This window comes from Girardinichthys multiradiatus, chromosome 2 (assembly GCF_021462225.1).
Source record: "Girardinichthys multiradiatus isolate DD_20200921_A chromosome 2, DD_fGirMul_XY1, whole genome shotgun sequence".
Taxonomy (NCBI): domain Eukaryota; kingdom Metazoa; phylum Chordata; class Actinopteri; order Cyprinodontiformes; family Goodeidae; genus Girardinichthys; species Girardinichthys multiradiatus.
Window position 1 is genome coordinate 47,099,620 of NC_061795.1, and position 21,951 is coordinate 47,121,570.

Below are 21,951 nucleotides of genomic sequence, written 5' to 3' on the forward strand. Positions count from 1 at the left end.
ATTTAGAAAGACCGTTTAACCTAAAATGCAGGTTTTTGGACTCTGATGAGAAAGCTGGAGCACCCAGAATAAACCAACATATGCACTGGAAGAACATACAAACCTAAGTCAGAAAGGACACTGGCCCAGATTTGAACTCACAAACTGCTGCAAAGTAACAGCTAACAGCTGAACCAGGTTCTGAATAGTATGTGCTCTTACTTAATTTCCGCTAAAGGTTTAGCATCGTCTTTCAGCAGGTACCAGGTAATGATGTTGGTACAGTCTGGCTCTTTGTAGGATGCCGTTTCAAGTGCAACCATAAGCCCCATCTTATTCTACAGGATACGTACAGTGTTTCTGTATATTTCTTCACTTTTTTTCTAGAGCTTCTAAAGCCTATTTTGCCAAGCTGTTCTAGTTATGCAACATTTTAAATTTTAGCTGGTTTTTACTTTGGTGATTCTGTTTTTCTTTACACTGAAAGTACTTCTGGAAGAGTACTCCTGAGTTTCTCCCTCATGTCCTCTTAATCCCCATCTGGTAGCTACCAAAGCCCATGCATCCTGGTTTTGGTTCTGCTGCTGTCTTCCTGTTAAAAGGGAGCATTGTCAGATAGGGGTTAAACTTTAAACTGACTGTTTCATTTCATTGTCAAGTTTTTACTAATTTGGATTGTCCTGAACCTAAAAGTGTTTTACTGTAATCAGAAGCAGATTTAATTCTGGTTGCATTGATAGGATTTTATGGAAAAAGAAATGAAGTGGACCTGTGGTTCTGGGGCTCTGAGATTACTTTGTGATTAACTGGTGTGAAATAAATTAACTTGATTAAATTTTATGTGATAATTCCTGAAGGAATTATGAGGCAAACGTGCTTACTTTTTGCTATCTTTGACCGGTTTTATTTCCCAGTAAAACCAGTTTGTTACTGTAACTGGTGGCTTATCTTTTGTTTGTCCTGTAGTTGTCTACATTATCATCCCTGCCACCACTCCTCTTTCTGTCTGAAAGCTGTTTAGGACATGCTCAGCTTGTTCTTTTGTCAGTTTTCCCCTGGATTTGAGTCCTGTCTGGGATGTTGCCTCAGCTTGTTTTAACTTCTTAGTATTTTCATTGTGGGTCTTTCTTGTATTTGGATTCACTAGAGCAGAACTGCTGCACTTGTTTTATCCAGAGAGGTTTGTACATACAAACTTGGACTGTGGAAAAAAAATTTGCATATCTAAAGAAGTACTCCTATTAAAGGGCCACTTGGTTTAAAAATGATCTAATTTTTAAAGGTTATTGCTAAAACATTTCATAATCAATTTGCTGTCATCTTTTTCCATTTTAAAATTAATAATTATTTTTCAGTTCAAGTCCTTTCAGTTATTAAATTACAGAGAGATGATGGACAAAAAACAGCATGACCGTGCTTAATTATCCCTCTCACACAGTCAGCTCTCTGGTACACATGATAATACATTTTAGAAAAAGATATTTTTCTGTGGCTGGACCAGTATTGTTAGGAGTGAAACATGAGGTACAGAAAAAAAGAAAAATGAATTGAAAACCCAGTAGAATCTCTGGTTTCAGAAAGATTGAACCTTGAAACGGACAAATCTAGGCCTAAAATACTGTAACTGTTTGAACAAACTCAAAAGTGCATCTCAAGAAAGATTTATTGATCAGTTCTGAGAAAAATTTATATTTTTGCAAGGTCAGACAAGAATATGATTATGAATAATGATGTTTGCCGATGACATTGTGACGTGTGGCAAAGGTAGATGACAGAGGGAAGAGAGCTTGGACAGAAAGATGTATGCTTTGAATGAATGTCAGTAAAAGCCCGAAAGAATTAACATGCATGAAAGAGAAGAAGACAGCTTAAATAGTGAATGTTCAAGATGTGAAGTTACTGTAGAAGGATTAATTTAAATACCTCAGACCAGCGCCATAGAAAGAGAGTTACGACACTCTTTGAACTCGCCGATAGGCGGTCACGTGGTTCATGTAGCTCTCAATCGTTCCAAACATCTCAGTGGTGTCAGTTTGAACGGCTTCAGGCGCGACATAATGCAAAAATTGACTTTTTTCACTCTTTCCTGCGACTTGCAGTAATTCATTAATAATGAACAGATTACTGGTTACTAAATCATAATTAGAAAATCCAAACAGAAGTAACAATACCTAATATAAGTGCTCTTTCTGATGTCCTCCGCATGCTAGCACATGCTAGCATGGGAATGCTATAACTGTATTCTGTGTGAGCAGTTAAGAGCTCTGATCAAACTTACCTTCAGATCTACATACTATACTATGTGGAAAGATTTATTGCCTATGTATTTCACAAAAATATCCAAATATTACAGATGGAAAATGAGCAGAATTAAATTTTTTATTATTTAATTTAAAAGTCAAATAATTTTTAAACGAATGGGGAAAATAAGTAGCTGTATGAAAATGACTGAAGACCTGGGATGACTTCTTAATTTTTGTAGAATACATAATTATTCTATTTTTTCCTCCCATGCGAACTGAGTACTTGTATCTATAACAGTTGATTGTGCCTGTAGTCTGACAACTGTTGTAAAATTGTAATTCATTGACTAAAATGTTCATACAATTGAAACTGTAGTTAAAATTGTATTAGATGACAAAACAACTGAATTGTGCAAAAATAAGTGACCAAACAATTTATTGTCAGTCAGTCATTTTCTACCGCTTATTCCATAGTGGGTCACGGGGGAGCTGGTGCCTATCTCCAGCAGTCTATGGGCAAGAGGCGGGGTACACCCTGGACAGGTCGCCAGTCCATCGCAGGGCAACACACATACAACCATTGCACACACCTAAGGGCAATTTAGAGTGACCAATTAACCTAACTGGCATGTATTTGGACTGTGGGAGGAAGCCGGAGTACCCGGTGAGAACCCACGCATGCATGGGGAGAACATGCAAACTCCATGCAGAAAGACCCCCAGCTGGGAATCGAACCCAGGACCTTCTTGCTGCAAGGCAACAGTGCTACCAACTGCACCACCGTGCAGCCCACAATTTATTGTAAGATATGTAAAATGCAAAACTAGCTTTAATAAAGAAGTACTTGCACTACCATTTACACAGTTTATTAATTACATCTGCACCAATAAACTGTATCTGATCAAATCTAGACAAGGTAAAAATGCGCAAAAGTCCGAATGAGGATTCATCCACCTTGGCATCATTGGCAGCAGCTCCTTTGAAGTCAGTCACCACATCTGCTGACCTCCCTGAAAACAATACAGGAACATTTTAGAGGACTCAGAATCAATCACTATCATAGCTGGAAGGTCATACTGAAAGGCAAATAAGTAAATGCCTTCCAGTAAATACGAAGAAAAGTAAATGTGTTTCTTCAAAACACTACCTATCTCTCTCTTTATATATATATATATATATATATATATATATATATCTCAAACCATCTCTTCCGTTGATTATGATGGGCATCATGAGATCGTTAGGAAACAAGTTCGATGAACTCCAAGCACTACAAAGGACCCAGCCAGAGTACCGGTACCAAAGAAAACTCACCCATCGGTCCTCAATGACTATAGACCTGTCACCCTGACATCCCACATCATGAAGGTCCGAGAGAGATTCCTGTTGGCCCATCTGAGTAAGCAGCCAATAACCAATCAGGACCCCCTTCAGTTTGCTTATCGCTGTGGAGTTGGAGTTGAAGATGCCATCAAACACCTGCTTCAACAAACCCACTGTCATCTGGACAAAGCCAGCAGCACTGTGAGGATCATGTTCTTTGATTTCTCCAGCGCATTTAACACAATCCAACCTGATTTGCTTTGTCAGAAACTCCAGAAGACTCAGGTGGAGGCCTCAACAATCTCCTGGATCAAAGACTACCTGACAAACAGACTGAAGGGTTATGAGTCTAACCACGTAGTCAGCAGCACAGGAGCACCACAGGGGACTGTACTCTCACCATTCCTTTTCACTCTGTACACCTCAGACTTCCATTACAAGACAGACTCCTGTCATCTGCAGAAATACTCGAATGATTCTGCAGTCGTGGGTGGATCAGAGATGGACAAGAAGATGAGTATAGGAAGGTGGTGGACCTCTTTGTGGCATGGTGTGGAAACATCCTGAACGTGACTAAAACAAAGGAGATGATTGTAGATTTTAACAGAAACAGGAATAAGTCAAAAACTATTTCTATCATGGGAGAAGAAGTGGAGGTGGTGGAGGAGTATAAATACCTCGGTGTTCACCTGGACAACAGACTAGAGTGGAGATGCAACTGTGAAGCCATCTACAAGAAGGGACAGAGCAGACTGTACTTCTTGAGGAAGCTTAGGTCCTTTGGTGTTTGCATTAAGATGCTGCATATCTTCTCTAAGTCTGTTGTGGACAGTGTGATCTCTTCTACCATCATCTGCTGGGGAAGCAGCATCAGAGCCAGGGACTTAAAAAAGCTCAACAAGCTGATAAAGAAGGCTGGCTCTGTTCTGTCAGCTCAGAAGCAGAAGTCTCAGAAGCAAGGCTGAGATAGTTTGGATGTGCAGAGCACAGCTGGTGGATATATTGGACAAAGAAATGTGGTGCTTCCAGGGAACTTGAAAAGAGGAAGACGATAGAGAAGGTTCAAGGATTTATTGAAACAGGATCAGCAGAGGATGTTAGGGATACAGCGAGATGGACACCAATTATCAGTGGTGCCTCCTATTGGAAGCAGCTGGAGAAAGATTAACATTGGCATGTCGTCTAAAATACAACTGTGACTTTATTTTGACTCTGATGACAAGATGTAAGTTAAAACAAATATCATTTGACCCTTTAAAAATAATCTGATCACAGCTAGATAAAGTAAGAAACTCCTAATCTTTTCATTTTGATTGTTTTGTTGGGAGGTGTAGGCGCCTGGGTTGGAGCAAGTTTTGGTTCCATTCCCACATGCATGGAAAATGTATCTATTGACAGTTAGGTACACTTTAGGTTTAAGGTTTAGAGGCTTTGGTGGTGCAGAGGTGCGGTAGTCCTCCCGGCGCTCGTAGGATGTCTGTGGCTCCGATCTCCTCTGTGTCTGCCTCGGGTCCTGGGGGGCAGATCTGTCGCGTGAGCTCTGCTATTGAATATTCTTATGGAGAAACCTAATGTATACAAGCGTGCTCACATATGCACCCACAGGTGTTTGGATTCAGGTGTTTACAGATACACAGATTTACTCTATATAGAGCTGCAGTTCTCACTAAATACATCTTGTATTGATTAGTACCTTGTACTTTGTAAAGTCTTCTAGGATATTATTCCTTTTATCCTTTTTTCTCTCGGCTATTCTTATTTCCTTCTCTCCCTTTTGGTGGGACCCATAGACATGGATTTCAACATTAAACTCTGGTACAAACTTTTCTAGAACTTTCAAAATAAATTGCATTAACCTACTTCCGGCACAGCGTAGCAAACCGGCTGCATAAAACCAGCCCCTTTCCAATGGTCCGACCTCTTCCACGCCGGTGATCATCGAAGGAGACAGCCTGCTAATGTCTCTTTGCTGGCAAACAGAACTCTTCAACTGGATGCAAGGGTGTCATACGACCCCGCGATCATATGCACAAGTTAAGTATGATGTACTGATGAATTACTGTTGAAAGAATCCGGTATTCATTCATAAAAAGGGGTTAATTAAGGTATAAGCATTGCTTACTTTCTCTCTGAGGCCTGCAGAAGCAAACTGTCCCAGAGAAGTCCCCAGTAGAGAAGCTGTCCTTACAAGCCGAATGAAGCGGTTTTCCCTGCCTGATGGTGCGTTCACACCGAACGCGGATTCTGCGAATATTTCACCTCATTTGTTTGCTTTTGCCCGCTTGACATTCCGCTTGACATTCCGCGTGAAGTCCGCGTTGGCATTTGGCAACCAGCGGCAACGCTTCGCCGCGTCATCAAATAGGAGGAGCTTCCATCTGCTGCTTGCTGGTTTCAACTGAACATGGCGGACATGGATTTCACGGACCTAATTACGGTGTTTTATCTGTGGAGAGCCAAAAAATGCCGCTGACGTCAATGTCCCTGGGTTCACCAGATTCTTCAGGGGCGGGAACAGTTCGGAGATTACCACCACCTACTCCAGGAGCTGCGTCTGGATGACGGTCGATTTCAGCGGTACTTCCATCTATCGAGGACCCAGTTCGAAGATCTGCTGTCCCGCGTTAGGAGACCTCCGGGACACCAACTACCGGCGCTGTATCCCCGCTGCTCAACGCCTGTCCATCTGTCTTCGGTGAGTAAATAAATCTCAGCTCAGTAAAAAAAGAGTAAATTTTTAATGTCCACATCTCCTAAATATAAGATATTTGTGCCTAAACATAACCAGGCCAGGTGCTTTCTGTACTTGTCTCGGTAACAGTAATTAGTTGAGTCATACAACTCTAGCTGGCCGCACACCGCCACTATGATCTGGTCCTCCATCTTCACTGACAACCGCTTCTTCTCGGCTGCGGTTTTTCACTCTACGTCACAGCCACATCCAGTCCCTGATTGGTTGACGTGACGCAAATTTAGGAAAAAGTTCCGATTTTTCAACTCGTCCATCGCTCCCGCTTCGCGTCCTCCGTCTCCTTTGCACCGCCCCGTGCCGCTCCGCTCCTGAACGCGCCTCTACATAGGGATAACATGTAAATCGGCCGCTCCTATCGCAGAACCCGCGTTCGGTGTGAACGCACCATAAGAGAAGAACAACAGGAGCCGCATCACCGTGGTTACGGTAACGTGCAGTTTGACCGGCCAACAGAACAGCCGCCACTCCCCACAGCTAAGGAGGTTAGCTGTAGCTAACCGTTTAAAGACTGTGGACATTTCTTCAAACTTCGCCGCCTTGGACAACGTTCCTCACCACAGTTCATGAGGTTAAGTGTTTGGGCAATATAATATAGAAGTGATTTAGATTGAAATGATCAAAACGTTTTCCATTTTATGAAGTTTGGTTTTGTTCATGTTGAACTCAGCTATCTTGGTGCTAGCGGAATATCTGCAGCACACATGTTCAGTTTGTGTTCTGTGTTTGTATGTTTTTAAAGTTAAGACTAACTTTACTTGAAGGGTGATTTTAAACACAAAAGATTGATCATAACGTGCCATCCGCGCTTATGCATTTTAACCCTTTTATTGATGGTATTTTTAAAGGTGTGTGTTTTGATTCTGGTGCTAAGCTATCAGCCTCCTTTGTTAGCTTCGACTGCTAACAGTTAAGGACACGTGCTTGCTGCCAAATAATATTTACCCAGAAAGGTTTAGGTTTCAATCCAGTAAATAATGTGTCCCTAACATCATTTTACTAAATTTGATAACTAAGTAAACACTACGACTACTACGAACACCGTTACCTGGAATATTTCTCTCTAACGTGCGCTCACTTCCCAACAAAATTGAGGAACTACAACTGCTGTTGGAGAAAAACAGGGACTTTTATTCATCTGCAGTTTTGTGCTTCACGGAGACGTGGCTGTGTGGATTAATGCCGGACTCTGCGCTGCAGCTGGCAGGATTCCAGCTCTACAGAGCGGACAGAGACACGGAACTCTCCAAAGCGAAAGGTGGAGGAATCTGTTTCTACCTCAACGGTGGTAGGTGCAACGACGTGACAGTGATTCAGCAGCACTGTTCTCCAGACCTGGAATCCTTCATCATAAACTGTAAGCCTTTCTATTCCCCCTTTGAGTTCGCTTCGTTCATCCTGGTCGGTGTTTACATCCCGCTGCAAGCTAACGTGCAGGTTGCACAGCGCATGCTCGCCGACCAAATACTGTGTGGAGCGGACCAACCCGGACTCCTTAGTTATCGTCGCTGGCGACTTTAACAAAGGTAATCTCACCCACGAACTCCCCAAATATAGACAGTTTATAAAATGTCCGACCAGAGAGGACAACATTCTGGATCACTGTTACACCACCATCAGAGACGCTTATCACGGCATCCAACGTGCTGCATTGGGCCAATCCGACCACATCATGGTCCACCTGATTCCTGCATACAGGCAGAAACTAAAGCTCTGCAAACCTGTTGTGAGGACGACAAGGAAGTGGAGCAGTGAGGCTGTGGAGAATCTCCAGGCGTGTTTAGGCTGTGCAGACTGGGATATGTTCAGGACTACTACCAACTGGAGGAGTACACAGAGGCTGTGACTTCCTACATCAGCTTCTGTGAGGTGCCCAACTCCACCTGCAGGTGGATCACTGACTTTCTGTCTGACAGGAAGCAGCGCATGAGGCTGGGGAAGCACGTCTCTGACTCCCTGACCATCAGCACCGGTTCCCCCCAAGGCTGTGTTCTCTCTCCTCTGCTCTTCTCCCTGTACACCAACAGCTGCACCTCCAGTCACCAGTCTGTCAAGCTTCTGAAGTTTGCGGACGACACCACCCTGATCGGACTCATCTCTGATGGTGACAAGTCCACGTACAGATGGGAGGTGGACCATCTGTTGGACTAGTGCAGCCAGAACAACCTTGAGCTCAACGCTCTAAAGACAGTGGAGATGGTTGTGGACTTCAGGCGGAACCCAGCACCACCTGCCCCCATCACCCTATGTGACTCCACAATTGACGCTGTGGAATCTTTCCGCTTCCTGGGAACCATCATCTCCCAGGATCTCAAGTGGGAGCCAAACATCAGCTCCCTCATCAAGAAAGCCCAGCAGAGGATGTTCTTCCTGCGGCAGCTGAAGAAATTCAACCTGCCAAAGACTATGATGGTGCACTTCTACACAGCCATCATTGAGTCCATCCTCACCTCCTCCATCACCATCTGGTACGCCGCTGCTACAGCCAAGGATAAGGGCAGGCTGCAGCGTGTCATTCGGTCTGCTGAGAAGGTGATTGGTTGCAGTCTACTGTCGCTCCAGGAACTGTACACCTCCAGGACCCTGAAGCGGGCAGGGAAGATTCTGGCTGATCCCTCCCACCCCGGTCACAGACTCTTTGAGACTCTCCCCTCTGGCAGGAGGCTGCGGTCCATCCGGACCAAAACCTCACGCCACAAGAACAGTTTTTTCCCATCTGCCACCAGCCTCGTTAACAAATAATTTCCAATCATCTTTAATCAACTTGTTTATATTGTAAATAGCCCATTAGTCTTCATTATTCTTTAATTCTGCTTAGTAGTTAGTTGGATTGTTTTAGCATAGTAAAGAGTTTATTGATTGAAATATGTTTGACTTTGAGTTGACTTATTTTTGTTAATAAATTCTTGTATTTTAAGAAATTGTGTGAATTCATTCTATATATGTGCAGAGTTTATGTTGTTCAATAATGTCAGAGCTCGTCTCACACCTTTCTATTTTGTCCTAATACCATCGCCTTACTGGGCTGATATTCACAGGACAACCCTTAACAGACCGAAATATTATTTGATAAAATATTAAAATTAAATAATATTCTCAGATTCATAATCCTAACACTTTTTTCTTTTCCCCCCACCTCTCTCCCTTTTCTTTTTTCCCCCTTTCGTTTCTGTATACATTTCCACTACATTTGAAATGATAATCTGTTGACCTTCTTCTTGGCTTCTGACGATTCTGAATGCTACTCTGCCAAAAGAACATTTATTTACAAACCATATTGTAGACTGTCCTGATATGAAGAGCAAGTCTAATCCACACAGCAACGTTGGCAGAAGCCTGAAATAATCCGCGGTTAATACTGGTCCCACGAACTCAAGGATGTCTCCAGATGTTCTCTTTCTATTTCCAAATATTCACATGTTTGGCTGGTGTAGGTGACTGCTGTAGTCAACTCTAGCAACTGGTTCCAGCAATAACACTGTTGCACAAACCAGATCAAACCATTCCTGCTGATACACTCTTAAGTCTGCAGTCATTGTTCATTATGATGCTTCATTTAATAATAACAGTAAACAGATCAGGAGAAACAGAAAAAAGGATTAAGAATCTGATAAACCCATTATTGTGCTCAAACTGAATACCTATATCATAAGTTTGTTAACCAATAAGAATCAGAATCAGAATCAGCTTTATTGCCAAGTTCATACATACAAACAAGGAATTTGACTCCGGTACACTTTGCTCTTTTGTTTTGTTTTAAGAGTTGTTTAGTTGCAGTTAAGTAGTTTTTAGTTGTAAATTACCCTTTAAACACAGTGTGTTTCCGCTGTCCTCAGACTTAAGATCTCAGCTGGACCTTCATGTTATAAGGTTTGGGAGACAACATAACACCGTAGACCGGAGTAAAGTCTGGTTTTCCTGCATCCTCCAGCCAGATGAACTTAAACTTTTTCAATAAAGTCACAGTGAAGAGGAAGAGCTCCATTCGAGCCAGACCCTCTCCGAGACACACCCGAGGACCTGGAAAACAGGAAACCGATTGATTTCACCTACTCTGCTTATCACCACAGATGTGACTTGTTTTTTATTCTGTTTTACCTGCAGAGAAAGGCATGAAGGCCTCCGGTTTAACAAAATCTCCCTGTTTATCTCCCTGAGAGGCTGTTTCAGCAGATTTGTAGGCTTCCAACAGCCCCTGTCAGAGTAGATCTGCATGATCACAAACTCCGGGAGCAGCTACTCAAGGTATGATTATAGGGTGACATTTTGCTAACCATTTCAAAGTTTGTAATCCATCTACGTTATTTTTTTATTTGCTTAGTCCTGGATAGCCTGGAGCCTAACCCAGGCATTGGGCAGGGTACATCTTGGACAAGTCACCCTTTCATTGTAAGGCCGACATAAAGATGAACAACCATGACTTTTAGGGAGAATTTAGTGACCAATAAACCTGACCTTCTTGTTGGCATGGTGATAAGCACTGTGGCCTCACAGCAAGAAGGTTGCTGGGTTGAGCCTTGGCTAGAGAGGGTGAGACTCAACAGTTGCCTCTCCGAGCAAAATGAATGTATTTGTATTTAAGTTCCCGTGTATTTGATCACGTGGGTAATCACCAGTCGTCACTATATAAGGTACGAACCATTCTTTATTGGACAGGTGTTCCACCCGTAATGGGGAAAACAGTTTTTTGACCGCTGAAGCAACAACGTGCCATATAGGTGTAGACGTTTGCACTGTGTTGGAATTATGGATGGATTTGACAAGAAACAAGACCGATAAACGGATGAATTGTTCAACTGGCAAAGGCGAGTTAGACTTTAATTCATCAGTCAAGGTAACAATCACTGTGTCAGTTCTGCTACTAGCTGTGTAACACCTCAGGGGCTTAAAGCATCTGCTTAACCTCTACACTCTGTGTGGAATTTGCATCTTTTCCCTGTCTATGCGTGGGTTCTCTCCAGCTTCCTCACATTGTCCAAAGACATGCACGTTAGGTGAATTTATTGGTTGAACTGATATGTATTTATCTTCATTCAGATACAAGAAGCTGAAACAACTGAGGAGGCAAATTTTGCCATTGAAGAAGCAGCAGACAGCCTCACCATCATGTTGCCTTAGGCATGTCTCAAAGCTAGAGGAAAAGGACTCCCTGGTTCGCTCTGCTGTCGAGTTCATTGTCATCGGACGTATGAGAGATGCTCACGAACAGTAAGCAATTTCTAGCCTCTTACTCAAATAAAACCGTTGATGTCTTTATAAGATCTGCTGAAAGAAAAAAATTGGTTCCTCCATGTTAGCTGTAAGCTTTCTTGTGTTAAGGTGCTTTTATCAATAAGATTGATGGACAGGAATATTAATCTATACTTCTAAAAAAAAACAACCAGGCCAGAAATACAAGTCCTTCTCAAAATATTAGCATATTGTGATAAAGTTCATTATTTTCCATAATGTCATGATGAAAATTTAACATTCATATATTTTAGATTCATTGCACACTAACTGAAATATTTCAGGTCTTTTATTGTCTTAATACAGATGATTTTGGCATACAGCTCATGAAAACCCAAAATTCCTATCTCACAAAATTAGCATATCATTAAAAGGGTCTCTAAACGAGCTATGAACCTAATCATCTGAATCAACAAGTTAACTCTAAACACCTGCAAAAGATTCCTGAGGCCTTTAAAACTCCCAGCCTGGTTCATCACTCAAAACCCCAATCATGGGTAAGACTGCCGACCTGACTGCTGTCCAGAAGGCCACTATTGACACCCTCAAGCAAGAGGGTAAGACACAGAAAGAAATTTCTGAACGAATAGGCTGTTCCCAGAGTGCTGTATCAAGGCACCTCAGTGGGAAGTCTGTGGGAAGGAAAAAGTGTGGCAGAAAACGCTGCATAACGAGAAGAGGTGACCGGACCCATAGGAAGATTGTGGAGAAGGGCCGATTCCAGACCTTGGGGGACCTGTGGAAGCAGTGGACTTAGTCTGGAGTAGAAACATCCATAGCCACCGTGTACAGGCGTGTGCAGGAAATGGGCTACAGGTGCCGCATTCCCTAGGTCAAGCCACTTTTGAACCAGAAACAGCGGCAGAAGCGCCTGACCTGGGCTACAGAGAAGCAGCACTGGACTGTTGCTCAGTGGTCCAAAGTACTTTTTTTGGATGAAAGCAAATTCTGCATGTCATTCGGAAATCAAGATGCCAGAGTCTGGAGGAAGACTGGGGAGAAGGAAATGCCAAAATGCCAGACATCCAGTGTCAAGTACCCACAGTCAGTGATGGTCTGGGGTGCCGTGTCAGCTGCTGGTGTTGGTCCACTGTGTTTTATCAAGGGCAGGGTCAATGCAGCTAGCTATGAGGAGATTTTGGAGCACTTCATGCTTCCATCTGCTGAAAAGCTTTATGGAGATGAAGATTTCATTTTTCAGCACGACCTGGCACCTGCTCACAGTGCCAAAACCACTGGTAAATGGTTTACTGACCATGGTATCACTGTGCTCAATTGGCCTGCCAACTCTCCTGACCTGAACCCCATAGAGAATCTGTGGGATATTGTGAAGAGAACGTTGAGAGACTCAAGACCCAACACTCTGGATGAGCTAAAGGCCGCTATCGAAGCATCCTGGGCCTCCATAAGACCTCAGCAGTGCCACAGGCTGATTGCCTCCATGCCACGCCACATGGAAGTAGTCATTTCTGCAAAAGGATTCCCGACCAAGTATCGAGTGCATAACTGTACATGATGATTTGAAGGTTGACGTTTTTTGTATTAAAAACACTTTTCTTTTATTGGTCGGATGAAATATGCTAATTTTGTGAGATAGGAATTTTGGGTTTTCATGAGCTGTATGCCAAAATCATCCGTATTAAGACCATAAAAGACCTGAAATATTTCAGTTAGTGTGCAATGAATCTAAAATATATGAATGTTAAATTTTCATCATGACATTATGGAAAATAATGAACTTTATCACAATATGGTAATATCAAAAGTGGCTTGACCTGGGGAATGCGGCACCTGTAGCCCATTTCCTGCACACGCCTGTGCACGGTGGCTCTGGATGTTTCTACTCCAGACTCAGTCCACTGCTTCCGCAGGTCCCCCAAGGTCTGGAATCGGCCCTTCTCCACAATCTTCCTCAGGGTCCGGTCACCTCTTCTCGTTGTGCAGCGTTTTCTGCCACACATTTTCCTTCCCACAGACTTCCCACTGAGGTGCCTTGATACAGCACTCTGGGAACAGCCTATTCGTTCAGAAATTTCTTTCTGTCTTACCCTCTTGCTTGAGGGTGTCAATAGTGGCCTTCTGAACAGCAGTCAGGTCGGCAGTCTTACCCATGATTGGGGTTTTGAGTGATGAACCAGGCTGGGAGTTTTAAAGGCCTCAGGAATCTTTTGCAGGTGTTTAGAATTAACTCGTTGATTCAGATGATTAGGTTCATAGCTCGTTTAGAGACCATTTTAATGATATGCTAATTTTGTGAGATAGGAATTTTGGGTTTTCATGAGCTGTATGCCAAAATCATCCGTATTAAGACAATAAAAGACCTGAAATATTTCAGTTTGTGTGCAATGAATCTAAAATATATGAATGTTAAATTTTCATCATGACATTATGGAAAATAATGAACTTTATCACAATATGCTAATATTTTGAGAAGGACTTGTATTTCTGGCCTGGTTGTTTTTTTTAGAAGTATAGATTAATATTCCTGTCCATCAATCTTATTGATAAAAGCACCTTAACACAAGAAAGCTTACAGCTAACATGGAGGAACCAATTTTTTTCTTTCAGCAGATCTTATAAAGACATCAACGGTTTTATTTGAGTAAGAGGCAAGAAATTGCTTACTGTTCGTGAGCATCTCTCATACGTCCGTTGACAATGAACTCGACAGCAGAGCGAACCAGGGAGTCCTTTTCCTCTAGCTTTGAGACATGCCTAAGGCAACATGATGTTGAGGCTGTCTGCTGCTTCTTCAATGGCAAAATGTGCCTCCTCGGTTGTTTCAGCTTCTTGTATCTGAATGAAGATAAATACATATCAGTTCAACCAATAAATTCACCTAACGTGCATGTCTTTGGACAATGTGAGGAAGCTGGAGAGAACCCACGCATAGACAGGGAAAAGATGCAAATTCCACACAGAGTGTAGAGGTTAAGCAGATGCTTTAAGCCCCTGAGTTGTTACACAGCTAGTAGCAGAACTGACACAGTGATTGTTACCTTGACTGATGAATTAAAGTCTAACTCGCCTTTGCCAGTTGAACAATTCATCCGTTTATCGGTCTTGTTTCTTGTCAAATCCATCCATAATTCCAACACAGTGCAAACGTCTACACCTATATGGCACGTTGTTGCTTCAGCGGTCAAAAAACTGTTTTTCCCATTACGGGTGGAACACCTGTCCAATAAAGAATGGTTCGTACCTTATATAGTGATGACTGGTGATTACCCACGTGATCAAATACACGGGAACTTAAATACAAATACATTCATTTTGCTCGGAGAGGCAACTGTTGAGTCTCACCCTCTCTAGCCAAGGCTCAACCCAGCAACCTTCTTGCTGTGAGGCCACAGTGCTTATCACCATGCCACCAAGAAGGTCAGGTTTATTGGTCATTACATTATGGAAAATAATGAACTTTATCACAATATGCTAATATTTTGAGAAGGACCTGTATGTTTGGAGTCTGTTTACAGTGAACCTACCAAAGAGAAGGTCTATCCATATAAACTGGCAGTATAAGATATGCAAAATGCAGAACTTCAATTTATCATTGGGATAAATTAAAAAGATTGTTTTATATAGCCTAAATCTTTTTACTAAAGACAGTCTAGCTAATCTCATTTTTGCGCATAATGTGCGCAGTCCTCTGAAGCTGCTGTGGGAGAGATGGTGTGTGCCTCGATTAAGTCAGTGCAGCGGCGTTTTTAGGGTCTCAAAACATTGGGGGCTTTAGCCCAAATCCAAAATATTTAGATTTCAACAAGACAATTTCTAGGTAATTTAAAATAAAATGATATAGGACATATTGTACCAGTTCTTTGTCTTGGCTGGTTTTAGACTGAATGTAATTTATTGTGAATCACACAAAAAAGGTTTTTATTTTTGTTAGAAGCTGAATGAAGGACAAGGAGAAACAGAGTTTAGGCCTGATGAAAAACCATTTTGCTGAAGCAAATAATGACACCCTTTGAGGTATTTAGAAAATAACTTAATCTGAATTTATGCTGACAAAGTTTTTCTTAAACTCAGAGATGTTTACTATGGGCCAGATAAATGTGCTTCTTTTGTCATCTACATAAATGTCATCAAAGTGTTCCACTCCTGGGGCTCCATTGTCTTTATTCTTATATTTCAAAAAAGGAAACTGGTATAAAGTTGATTTTCCTAAATCTTACTCGTACTCGTCATCTTCCGCTTTATCTGGGACCGGATCGTGGAGGGAGCAGACTCAGCCCAGACGTCCCTCTCCCCAGATACCTCCTCCAGTTCCTCCGGTGGGAGCCCAAGGCGTTCCCAGGCAAGCCGTGAGACATAGTCCCTCCAGCGTGTCCTGGCCCGTCCCCCTGGGCCTCCTCCCAGTGGGACGTGCCAGGAATACCTCCAGAGGAAGGCGTCCAGGAGGCATCCGGTATAGATGCCCGAGCCACTTCAACTGGCTCCTCTCGATGTGGAGGAGCAGTGGCTCTACTCCGAGCCCCTCCCGGATGGCCTAGCTCCTCACCCTATCTCTAAGGGAGTGCCCGGCCACCCTACGGAGGAAGCTCATTTCAGCCGCTTGTATCCGGGATCTCGTTCTTTTGGTCATGATCCAAAGTTCATGGCCATAGGTGAGAGTAGGAAAGTAGACCGACCGGTAAATTGAGAGCTTCACTTTTCGGCTCTCTATTCACCACAACGGACCGGCACAATGCCCAAATTGCTGCGGTAGCCGCACCAATCCGTCTGTCGATCTCCCGCTCCATTCTTCCCTCACTCGTGAACAAGACCCCGAGATACTTAAACTCCTCCACTTGAGGCAGGAACTCCCCTCCAACCTGAAGAGGACAAGCCACCCTTTTCCGGTCGAGAACCATGGCCTCGGACTTGGAGGAGCTGATCCTTATCCCAGCCGCTTCACATTCGGCTGCGAACCGCCAAAGCGCCTGCTGTAGGTCTTGGCTAGAGGGGTCCAGCAGGACCACGTCATCCGCAAAAAGAAGAGACAAAATCCTCTGGTCCCCAAACCAGACCCTGTACGACCCTCCTTTAGCACCCCCCACAGGGCATCACGAGGGACACAGTTGAATGCTTTCTCCAGGTCCACAAAACACATGTAGACCGGTTGGGCAAACTCCCATGAACCCTCGAGTACCATGTAGAGTAGAGGGTATAGACCTGGTCCAGTGTTCCACGGCCAGGACGAAAACCACACTGCTCCACCTGAAGCCGAGGTTCGACTATCGGCCGGACTCTCCTCTCCAATACCCTGGCGTAGGCCTTACCAGGGAGGCTGAGGAGTGTGATCCCCCTGTAGTTGGAACACACCCTCCGGTCACCCTTCTTATGAAGGGGGACCACCACCCCAGTCTGCCAGTCCAGAGGCACTGTCCCCGTCCGCCACATAATGTTGAAGAGGCGTGTCAACCATGACAGCTCCACAACATCCAGAGAATTGAGGTACTCAGGGCGGATCTCATCCACCCCCGAAGCCCTGCCACTGCGGAGCTTTTTAACCACCTCAGTGACTTCAGCCTGGGTGATGAAAGAGTCCAACCCCAAGTCCCTAGCCTCTGTTTCCACCAGGGAATGCGTGATGGCAGGATTAAGGAGATCCTCTAAGTACTCCTTCCACCGCCCGATAATGTCCCCAGTCGAGGTCAGCAGCTCCCCACCCCCACTGTAAACAGTGTTGGCGAACCACTGCTTCCCCCTCCTGAGGCACCGGACTGTTTGCCAGAATCGCTTCGGGGCCAACCGATAGTCCTTCTCCACGGCCCCACTGAACTCCTCCCAGGTCCGAGTTTTTGCCTCTGCCACCGCCCGGGCCGCGGCACGCTTGGGCCCACGGTACCCGTCAGCCGCCTCAGGAATCCCACAAGCCAACCACAGCCGATAGGACTCCTTCTTCAGCTTGACAGCATTCCTTACTGCCGGTGTCCACCGCCGGGTTCCGGGATTGCCGCCGCGACAGGCACTGCAGACCTTACGGCCGCAGCTACGGGCAGCAGCCTCAGGAGTCCCACAAGCCAACCACAGCCGATAGGACTCCTTCTTCAGCTTACTGCCGGTGTCCACCACCGGGTTCGGGGATTGCTGCCGCGACCGGCACCGCAGACCTTACGGCCGCAGCTACGGGCGGCAGCATCGACAATAGATGCGGAGAACATGGTCCACTCGGACTCTATGTCTCCAACATCCCCCGGGATCTGGTCAAAGCTCTCCCGGAGGTGAGAGTTGAATACATCCCTGGCCAAGGGGTCCGCCAACGTTCCCAGCAGATGCTCACTAAGCGCTTGGGCCTGCCAAGTCTGTCCGGCTTTCTCCTGCCCCAGCGGATCGCCGTGTACTTTATGATCGTGTTGGTTGGTAATCTTTGACATCTTGCAGGCTTCGGCACCTGTATTTACTTATTTATAAAGGTCTACTTGGTCAGCTCCCTAGTTATTTACAAATGTATATGTCGGGTCCAGCCATGGATTTCAACATTTAAAGGCCAGTTTGATCTTTTCTGGAATTTTTTTAATAAATCACAGTAATCTACTTCCAGCACAACCCAGGCGCAGAAGGACTGCGGACTTCCCGTGAAGTCACTGTTTGAATAAAAACCCCGTGTTCCAACTAACAGACCTCTTCCACACAGGTCCCCGACAGAGCTGCAAGGAGAGACAGTGTCTCCTTGCTGGCAAGCAAACATAACTCTTCAACTTGGATCCAGAGAGACTACGATGACATGCACCAAAGTTAAGTAATAATTTGCTGTTTGAGTATCCGGCATTCATTCATATAAAGGGTGTAGTAAGACAAGCTTGACTTGGCTTTTCTTCTGAGGCCTCCAGAAGCAGCCCTAATTGATTTCCCCACGGCCTGGAAAAAGGGGCCAGGACCGTATCGCACGACTTCCTGCATGCACGTCCAGATAGCACAAGCTACCCCGCCGCATCGCAGTCACTCAAGGAGCCAAACGTGCCTTTGTCGTACGTGTTGCCCAGGTCCACTTAAGCCCTTCCCCACAGCCATGGAGGTTAGCTGCAAGCTAACCCTTTGGGTATCCACACGTGGATGTTTTCCTCAACGCCAAGGACAACTTCTCCTCAGCAGGTTCACGTAAGAGGTAGTCTTTGGGCAGAGAAGATCAGTTTAGAGTTTAATGACGTTTGTTTTTGTTTCTGTTGAGAAACTCAGCTAATGATGTGTTCTGTGTTGTGTTCTTAAAGATAAGACAAGGGGTGGTTTTTAAACACAGTAGATCGGCCATAACGCGTCGTCCACGCTTTTGCATTTCAACCCTTTTATTAGTGGTATTTTAAAGGTATGTGTTTGATTCTGGTAAGCTATAAGCTTATTTTGTTAGCTCCAACCGCTAACGGCTAAGAACACGTGCTCGCCCACTTTATGAGATGAAGATCATTTACCCAAAAAGGTTGTTAGTTTCCAATCTAGGAAGTAATATTTCCTTAAATATTATTTTACTAAACATGATAACTAACTAAACAGCTGCATATTATTTACCCAGAAAAGTTGTTGGTCCTCACTCAAAATAATATTTTCTCAAATATTTTAACATTTCCTTAATATTTCCTTAAATATTATTTGTACTAGGCTAAGCCAGCTAATTAAACACTATTAAGACCCATTTATCCAGAAGGTTTGGTTCTTGTTCAAAATTATATTTCCTTAAATATTATTATTATAGGGTCTTCCATGGCAAACAGGCTCTAGGTGATGGGTCAGACAAAGAGTGGTTCAAGAATCCCTCATGAAGAACAAAATATTGAGGCACGTGACGTCGCCCGGTACGGCGGAGCTGGGGTCCCACCCTGGAGCCAGGTCTGGGGTCGGGACTCGTCGGAGAGCGCCTAGTGGCCGGGTTGCTCCTTGCGGGACCCGGCCGGGCCAAGCCCGAACGAGAGACGCGAGGCCATCCCCCAGTGGGCCCACCACCTGCAGGGGGAACCGTGAGGGACCGGTGCAAAGAGGATTGGGTGGCGGACGAAGGTGGAGACCTCAGCGGCCCGATCCCCGGATGTTTAGGCTGGTTCTAGGGACGTGGAATGTCACCTCGCTGGGGGGGAAGGAGCCTGAGCTTGTGCGGGAGGTCGAGAGATATCGACTAGAAATAGTCGGGCTCGCCTCCACGCACAGCGTGGGCTCTGGAACCCATCTCCTTGAGAGGGGTTGGACTCTCTTCTACTCTGGAGTGGCCCACGGGAAGAGGCGGCGGGTGTGGGTTTGCTTGTTGCCCCCCAGCTCAGCCGTCTCGTGTTGGGGTTTACCCCAGTGGATGAGAGGGTCGTATCCCTGCACCTTAGGGTTGGGGAGAGGTATCTGACTATCATTTCAGCCTACGGGCCGAGTGGTAGTGCAGAGTACCCGACCTTCTTGGCGTCCCTGTCGGGGGTGCTGGATAGTGCCCCTCCCGGGGACTCCATTATTCTGCTGAGGGACTTCAAAGCCCAGGTGGGGAACGACAGTGACACCTGGAGAGGCGTGATCGGGAGGAATGGGCTCGACGATCTGAATCCGAGTGGTGTTTTGTTATTGGACTTCTGTGCTAGTCACGGATTGTCCATAACGAACACCATGTTCAAACATAAGGGTGTCCATCAGTGCACTTGGCACCAGGACACCCTAGGCAGGAGGTCAATGATCGACTTTGTTGTCGTATCATCAGACCTTCGGCCGCATGTTTTGGACACTCGGGTGAAGAGAGGGGCTGACTTGTCCACTGATCATCACCTGGTGGTGAGTTGGATCCGCTGGAGGAGGAGAAAGCCGGACAGACTTGGCAGGCCCAAGCGCATAGTGAGGGTCTGCTGGGAACGCCTGGCGGAGCCCTCGGCCAGGGATGTATTCAACTCCCACCTCCGGGAGAGCTTCGACCAGATCCCGGGGGATGTTGGAGACATAGAGTCCGAGTGGACCGTGTTCTCCGCATCTATTGTCGATGCTGCTGCCCGTAGCTGCGGCCGTAAGGTCTGCAGTGCCTGTCGCGGCGGCAATCCCGGAACCCGGCGGTGGACACCGGCAGTAAGGAATGCTGTCAAGCTGAAGAAGGAGTCCTATCGGCTGTGGTTGGCTTGTGGGATTCCTGAGGCGGCTGACGGGTACCGTGAGGCCAAGCGTGCTGCGGCCCGGGCTGTGGCAGAGGCAAAAACTCGGGCCTGGGAGGAGTTCAGTGAGGCCATGGAGAAGGACTACCGGTTGGCCTCGAAGCGATTCTGGCAAACCGTCCGGCGCCTCAGGAGGGGGAAGCAGTGCTTCGCCAACACTGTTTATAGTGTGGGCGGGAGGCTGCTGACCACGACTGAGGACATTATCGGGCGGTGGAAGGAGTACTTCGAGGATCTCCTCAATCCTGCCATCACGCATTCCGTGGTGGAAACAGAGGCTGGGGACTCGGGGTTGGACTCTTTCATCACCCAGGCTGAAGTCACCGAGGTGGTTAAAAAGCTCCGCGGTGGCAAGGCTTCGGGCGTGGATGAGATCCGCCCTGAGTACCTCAAGTCTCTGGATCTTGTGGAGCTGTCATGGTTGACACGCCTCTTCAACATTGCGTGGCAGTCGGGTACAGTGCCTCTGGACTGGCAGATTGGGGTGGTGGTCCAAGGGGGACCGGATGGTGTGTTCCAACTACAGGGGGATCACACTCCTCAGCCTCCCTGGTAAAGCCCACGCCAGGGTATTGGAGAGGAGAGTCCGACCGATAGTCGAACCTCGGCGTCAGGAGGAGCAGTGTGGTTTTTGTCCCGGCCGTGGAACACTGGACCAGCTCTATACCCTCTACAGGGTGCTCGAGGGTTCACGGGAGTTTGCTCAACCGGTTCACATGTGTTTTGTGGACCTGGAGAAGGCATTTGACTGTGTCCCTCATGATGCCCTGTGGGGGGTGCTTCAGGAGTATGGAATCGGGGGCCCTTTGTTAGGGGCCATCCGGTCCCTGTATGAGCGGAGCAGGAGTTTGGTCCGCATTGCCGGCACTAAGTCGGACCTGTTCCCGGTGCATGTTGCAGGGCTGCCCTTTGTCACCGGTCCTGTTCATAACTTTTATGGACAGGATTTCTAGATGCAGCCAAGGGCCGGAGGGGTCTGGTTTGGGGACCAGTGGATTTCGTCTCTTCTTTTTGCGGATGACGTGGTCCTGCTGGCCCCCTCTAGCCAAGATCTACAGCATGCGCTGTGGCGGTTCGCAGCCGAGTGTGAAGCGGCTGGGATAAGGATCAGCTCCTCCAAGTCCGAGGCCATGGTTCTCGAACGGAAAAGGGTGGCTTGTCCTCTTCAGGTTGGAGGGGAGTTCCTGCCTCAAGTGGAGGAATTTAAGTATCTCGGGGTCTTGTTCACGAGTGAGGGAAGAATGGAGCGGGAGATTGACAGACGGATTGGTGCGGCTACCGCAGCAATTTGGGCGTTGTGCCGGTCTGTTGTGGTGAAGAGAGAACCGAAAAGTGA

The 21,951-nt window shown here is 45.9% G+C and overlaps 1 protein-coding gene across 3 annotated transcripts in view; it reads right to left on the minus strand.

The window, feature by feature from the left end:
* Positions 1-21,951, minus strand: part of LOC124856537 (cytochrome P450 2J4-like) — a 39,338-nt gene that overhangs the window by 11,978 nt on the left and 5,409 nt on the right. For 2 of the 3 annotated variants that reach the window (XM_047347084.1, XM_047347069.1), the window contains exon 2: positions 3,177-3,232. The exons of the other annotated variant lie outside the window; for it this stretch is intronic. In XM_047347084.1, the coding sequence (XP_047203040.1) occupies positions 3,177-3,232 (56 nt within the window). The remainder of the gene's footprint in view (positions 1-3,176; positions 3,233-21,951) is intronic. 3 annotated transcript variants of the gene reach the window in all.